The sequence below is a fragment of the Phragmites australis genome, chromosome 2 (assembly GCF_958298935.1).
Source record: "Phragmites australis chromosome 2, lpPhrAust1.1, whole genome shotgun sequence".
Lineage (NCBI taxonomy): Eukaryota > Viridiplantae > Streptophyta > Magnoliopsida > Poales > Poaceae > Phragmites > Phragmites australis.
Window position 1 is genome coordinate 29,316,968 of NC_084922.1, and position 6,777 is coordinate 29,323,744.

A 6,777-nucleotide genomic window follows, 5' to 3' on the forward strand; every position below is an offset into this window, starting at 1 on the left:
AAATGATAGTCTTTAACAAGATGAAACATTTTCATCATTTACAAGTTATTTTTATATATACACGCTAGTTCTATTCGTAGTTTGTGCTACAATGGCAAGAGCTCTCTTGCTAGTTACTTCAACATGCACACGCATAGAGAGAGTAGCCAAAGAGCTCTTCAGTCAGATTGGTTAGCCGTCTGGACTCCACATCCAAACGAAAGGATAATAACCATAGCTGTGAAGATTTATGTTCAGCTTATTTGGCTCTATTTTGTTTTTATCTTAGCGCCTTTGGTGTGTGTGTGTGTGTGTTTTTGCTGTATGCATCTTTAATATGCAAAAACTAGTTTTAACTCTTGCGAGGTTATATCAATTTGATGTAACAAGAGTTATTAAAGCTTTCCATTAAAAAAACATATATCTTTATGTACAAGCTACAGAGTATTTCCATTAGAACAGAAACACAGGGACAGAAGTTTCATATGATCGGACACTGTTATTACCGTCAAATAAATGCAAGAAACAAAGGGCAAACATGTAGATACTGTAGCAAGTATGCAATCTAAAAATGCGACTGGTATAAATTCCGATAGGTGTACCATCAAAGGCAATGGCGCGCTGTCTAACGCACCGCGAATGCACGAGAGGTCCCTGTAAAATGTTTGATAGACCCAAATAACGGCTTGGAGGCGCCAAAATGCCTCAATCTATAAACACCCAATGCGGCATCTTCAGGAATCGTCCACTCCAGTGTCGCAAAACTTCTTGGACTAAATTTTGCAGGCCTCGACCACTTGAATTGCAATGACCAGTCATCGTCATCATAAACAGGAACCCAATTGTCGCTACCATCTAGTTTCTCAACGAGTGCAAATGTACCGTCAGTAAGAAGATCATTCCTTGGACATGCTGAATAGAATGTAGCATTCACAATACTGCCCTTCCTGAAGGTTGACTTTGCAGGAACATCTGAACTGACATCTCCAAAATTCACACCAGGAGGTGTCGAGTCAAACATAACACCTGGGAGCAGTCCAATTTGCTTGTCCAATAGATCAGGAGGTTGGAAATTTGTTGGGACCTCTTTATTTGCAATCATGGCTGTAGCAAGTTTCTGAAACTCTTGAATATATGCACTCAACGTGTGGGGGCCATACAACGTTGATGCTCCCTGCAAAAAAACATTTATTTGTCTCGATAATGTCCAATAAGTTGTTCATAAACAGCATTTCCAGAACGGACTTCAGCTGTCCGACTGTACATATTTGCCATGAAGATCATTAAAAATGATGAGCTCAAGAAATATCAGAACTTCTCTACCGAGACATCAATACAAGGCAGCTGTGTGAACATGCAAAATCACAACATAAAAGCACATAACATCAAGGTTGAAGCTGGTAATGCACCAAGGGATACCTACGATGTAGGGTGCTTAGTTTCAAGGCAGTCTTGCAAACAAATTGAAGAGGACCGTGCTTTGCAGGCCTACTATTGTTTGATTTCAAGATTGAGCAAGAATGAGAAAAAAAGCATGCCAACAAAAAGGAACGAATTTCAATTTCAGGCTATCGATGCACACCGAACAGATGAGAAGGACAAAGTGCCAATTCAGCCATATCAGTAAAGCATGTCGTCCCGAGTAAGGCTGTTAAAATTGCCATTATAAATAACAAAGTAACTGACAAATAAACTGTGCAAGGGTCGACAAACATCAAGCTAATTATCATCGTTTCATTTTATATTATGTTCTCCATCTAAACAACAAATGAGCTGGGAATATACATACCTCGTATCTTTGGATCTGGTATTCTTCAAAAGTTGTAATATACTGAGAATAGGTGTTTGTTAGCCCAGCGAGAACAACATGAATATTATTATTAAATTCACCACTGTTGTCACTTGTAAGTACATTTTTGACAGCATCACGTAGCCTCCTGCCAGACATTGTTGTGAATTCTGAACCAAAAATAACCATACAAATTGCATGACATGAATATGAGGATGTCATTAAAAAAACTCAATATATCAAGACATCACATGCACTTTGCTTGGCAGATTTCTTAGGAGTGAAGTATTGAGAATATACCTCCAGGGACACACAATATAACCAGCTGGCCAATTCTTATGATCTGAATTGGAAGTATCGCAGGCTGCATAATAATACAGAATTCAGTACAGGACCAACAAACAATCAATTGTGCAAATTCAGTAAATCAGCCTCCAGTCACTGGGTTCTTAGTTCACATACAATGGATTAATTGTGACAGGTAGTCTATTTTCACAAGTGACGGACCATTTGATCATCACCACTAGCAAGGAAAAACGTGTTGAACATAAGTATGTTGATATTGGCTATGATCTAAGCTCTGAAACTAAGTGCCTTCACATAAGTTAAAACTTGAAAGGAATGCGACCCCACAGCACCAACAATATCAGTAGAAAAAAAGATGTTATATCAGACTACGCAGTGCTGATTTGATGAAACGATAGTTGCTCCTTATTGATGGTGACCTTGGTACCAACTATCCGGTGAAATAAGGCATTTGCATTTCCAGACATAACTAGAAGTACTTTACAAAGCCTGTATATGATTGTTGAGAAAAAGGGAAGACATACTGCCCAATCATATGGTTCCGTCATTTCGCCAGTGTCTAGTAATATTGGTTTTGGAGCTTGACATTCAACTTGCTCCTTCCCTGGTGTCTTAAGTAAGTTTCTTACTAACGTCCAGAAAGGGTTTCCCTGATAAGAGATGGCATAAACCAGTCAATAGCATGTTACCATAAAAATGTGAATCGAGATTGATAAATTCAACCTTGACATCTCCTTGCTTAAAATCAAAAGCTCCAGGACCATCGGTTGTTCCAGCAGCGAAGGCAAATCCCATGGCTGCTGGACATGTTTTCACCACCTGCTGACCTCCTGAACTTGTAGGAACATTCACTTCGAGTTGCGAGAAATCTAGGTAAGTATGCCGATAGTCAACTTTGCCTTGTATTTCTTCAGAAGCTGAATTAAAAAGATCTACTGCCTTGAGAAATTGCCTATTGCCAATGATACGGGTACTTTCAAATTCATCAGGATATCTGCAAGACAGCAAAATTTAAACGATTCAATCATATTAAATTTTTCCCAATGTACGAAAGTGTGAAAGCCTCAATTTATAATGACTATTAGGCGTGGTGAATACCCTGGGCCTCGTCCATAGCATAGTTCATTCTTCCCATTACATGTACTGTGATTGAAGTCACAAGGAAGACCGGTGTCTATACAAAATGTTCCCAGGACATTCGGACTAACATCTCCACAATTTGATTGGCAGAATGCAGAAACAAATTTGGGTCTGTTTTGCTGAGAGCTTCTAATGCGCCTGGTGATACTTGAACCTGATAGTCGCCTGCCACCTGAGGCCTCATAGGATGATGCTAATTGTACTAAGTCATCAGCTGGACAAAAGCAATTGTAAGAAGAAACAGTTTAGCAACAACCTAAGATATGTTAATTCAATAAAAAAATCTAAGCAGTCAAGAAGCATGGAACATACTTATCTCATTTGGTTCAGGAATTATTGAAGAGACTCTTCGCGGAAGTCCAGATATCTTGTGCAAAGATTCCAAATCATCAGAATTTACATGAGCCGCCTGCTTTGGAATGCCATTTTGTTCTGCCCAATCTTCCATGAAACGTGCAGCTGCTCCTTTGTTATCACCACTTATCAAAGAATTTGTACGACTCATTGATGTTCCATGAGTTGCAAACCAATTGAAACTCCCAACTGGACCCAGTTCATCATCTACAAACTTGATAAGGGTCATTTCTTTATCAACATTGTACTGATACTTGCTTCTCTCCTCAGCGGGGTTATTTAGGTATGCACTTGGGCTGCGATTCACACCAGCATCGAGGAGGTCACCTGGAATCATGTGGACACAAAATCTTTGAGGTAACTAAATTTCAGTGTAGCAGCCATCACATAACAAGTAGAACATCTAATGAGACCTCAGGACATTGATCAAGACAGGCTTTCTGGATGTTCAGAAATCAATCAACCAGAGTTAATGTAATAACATTCAAAGGCCTAATTAAAAACAGATGCAGTTTATATTTAAAGTGAGATGAAATGAATAAAAAACAACACCAAATTAGTCCCACTAGTGTTTGAAAAACCTAACTAGTCCCAGAAGCACATAATTTTATACCTTTGTTCACATAGATTTTCCCAGGACGGAGGTTGTTGTGCGCGTCAACAATGCATTGCTCGATGCCGTTGACAATTACATTAAATGATTGGTGAACAAACCCAAGAGATGTGACAATATAAACTACATACTGCAGATAACCACCAGGCCCAGCATGAGTATGGATTCCACTGATAGCCACATTGTTTTCATTATAAAGATCACCATACCTGCCAGATTGAGGTTTGCATAGTCAGATCCACCATCATCAGGATGCAAGGAAAAATCACACAATTTTGAAATGTTATTGAATATAAAATGACTGGATTTAATCAAGTTTATGTCAGTGGGTGTATCTGGACTTGGCATTTGCGAGCTGGCATCTCGGCGAGACAACCATCAATATACAGATAAATCAGGCATTAGTTTTTTTTAAGTGGATAACTTGGAAATGAACAAAGTATTTTGGTAACAATACCCTGCACGTGCAAAGGATGATGGGTCGTGTTATACAAATATACGAGAAGACATCAAAAACACAGTTGCAGAAATAAGTGATTTTCTGATAATAAGATTCGAGTGGTTATCACTCTTACCTTGCTTTCAGCCTTTCAAGCACCTTTATAGTCACCAGCTGCGATGCCATGCAAGCATCAAGATTCACAAACACAACACGCTTCCCATTAGGCTCAGCAACAATAAACGCACGAGCCTTTAGCCTGAAGTGAATTCCTGATGCAATCTGCTCGGTATTTGCATATCCCATCATGTTAACATCTGCTGCAGGCCCTGTTATGTCATAGCTCCCCATACCAACCAAATATGGTGAAGCTGTAAGTGCTGGGCTGCTGTTCTGAAGAACAAGTACTAGAAAAAGGCATAGCCATATCATGGGTGAACCGAAACCACAAAATTGGTAGCGCAAGCAAGATGATGTCTCCATCAGGAAGCAGGGAATGGGCTTGTTAATCAACTCATGCAAGTCCAATATCTCAATGCTGCAAAAGAGAACGATGTCTGTTAGAAAATTCACAGAACATAGTGGCGCACAGAGGGTATGTACTATCCAAGCAAGTAAGAAAATGAGGGCGTGGAATATCTGGATCTGGAATACAGAAATGGCAGAATTCCTTTACATGAACACAGTATATACTAACCTACAGGAACTAATTTTCACCAGATATGAGTGGAACTCCCTAACTGATAAAATTAGATCTCTGAATCGCAGACAAGAAGAATAGAAGATCTCTTGAGCAAACAAAAAGCATCATCTGACAAAAGGATTCGACCTCACCAAATCCTCATGTACATGTGCCAAAAATAGTTAAAATGAGCTCCCTGAGCGGATGAAAGTGGAAGTCGGCAACAGTGAATTTCAGCACTGCAGCGGGCAGACTTTGGGCGGCGAATAGGATGGGAGGTGACCAGCAAGGGGAATTGCAGGCTACCGTAGGTAACTGGGTATATCCTTCCAAGCACACGCCCCCACACTACATGTCCGCTTCTAAACCACACCCATGGCCTCAGATCCTGAAAAGCATATATCACCCACTCACGGAAGAGAAGCATCACAACGCTAATCAGGCAATCAAACCCCGCAACGGTGCAATAACTACACCAAATCCCACAAGCAGCGCCACAGGAAAGCAGCAAGGCCAGCCACTCCCGCACCGAACAAGCAACAGTAGCACACTCTTCCAGTTTCGCACAGCATACAAGCTAATCCAAAACAGTACAACCTGATAGGTACCTCACTGAAGCTCCAAGCGTAGCAGGAAACACGAAATCCCCATAAACCGAGAACAAACCCTAGCGTAATTTCGTTAGCTAGCTTCACGCTCCAGAGAACCGCACGCAATTGGCAGCAAATCGGGGGAATTAGAAGCGAGAGGGGCAGCGAACTCACCCCCCGAGTGGCGAATCCCTCTTCTTCCCCGGAGGACTCAGTAGCGGCTGCGGCTGCAGTGACTAGTCGCCTCCGCCGCCATTTACGCCAACACCACGCGACCCGCTGGAAATCTCGAGAGCGGAACGCCTCGTAGGACTGGATGGCGGTGGCCTTGTGCTCCTCGGGTGACCGGGCTTGGTTAAGCTCTACACTTGTGCAACTGGTAGTATTTTAGGGGGTCTAAAATCCAAATCGAACGAGTGTTGCGGCAAGCGGACGTGGACTGACGGAGGAGTGGATGGGGACGGGGAAGACGAACCGGCGACGGGGACAGCGCGGGACGAGGTGAGGCGAGGCGTGCAAGGCACGCGAGCCTTGGAAAGAGGCGAGGAGGAGGCAGACGCCTGTGCCTTGGCCGCGCGCGGGTAGGAGAGGCTTTTGAGGAAAGCGTGGCCTGCTTCCGGATGGCGCGGTGGCGTGCGCGCGCCGTGCAGCGGGCGTGAGGTTTGGTGGGAATGGGGGTGGGGCAGCGGAATCGGATCCTCGACTGTTGGATTATGGATGGATAGATCAGATGTACTGCTACAGTGTAACGGAACAGTAAAATGTGTACATCAAATTAACGGAACTGTTGCTACAGTATTTTCCTACAGTAATCGCCGTCAGAAACTGTTTACCTACTCACAAAATTACTGTTCACTCGTGACTTCATCCTGCTGCGGTCAGGGG

At 42.4% G+C, this 6,777-nt stretch overlaps 1 protein-coding gene across 3 annotated transcripts; it reads right to left on the reverse strand.

Moving 5' to 3' along the window:
- Positions 1-371: 371 nt before the first annotated feature.
- On the reverse strand, positions 372-6,532 carry LOC133908087 (neutral ceramidase). 3 transcript variants are annotated; one of them, XM_062350223.1, is made up of 11 exons: positions 6,368-6,532; positions 6,067-6,254; positions 4,757-5,158; positions 4,182-4,390; positions 3,527-3,895; positions 3,173-3,428; positions 2,798-3,068; positions 2,599-2,724; positions 2,069-2,132; positions 1,769-1,938; positions 372-1,153 (listed from the first exon to the last, which is right to left on the reverse strand). In XM_062350223.1, the coding sequence occupies exons 3-11, from the start codon at positions 5,101-5,103 to the stop codon at positions 605-607; spliced, it is 2,361 nt and encodes a 786-aa protein (XP_062206207.1). In that variant the 5' UTR covers positions 5,104-5,158; positions 6,067-6,254; positions 6,368-6,532; the 3' UTR covers positions 372-604. The 3 variants fall into 3 exon arrangements, with proteins under 3 accessions (XP_062206207.1, XP_062206201.1, XP_062206214.1); XM_062350217.1 differs by having other exon boundaries at positions 6,067-6,532; XM_062350230.1 differs by lacking the exons at positions 6,067-6,254; positions 6,368-6,532 and adding an exon at positions 5,318-5,458.
- Between the last annotated feature and the right edge of the window lie 245 nt (positions 6,533-6,777).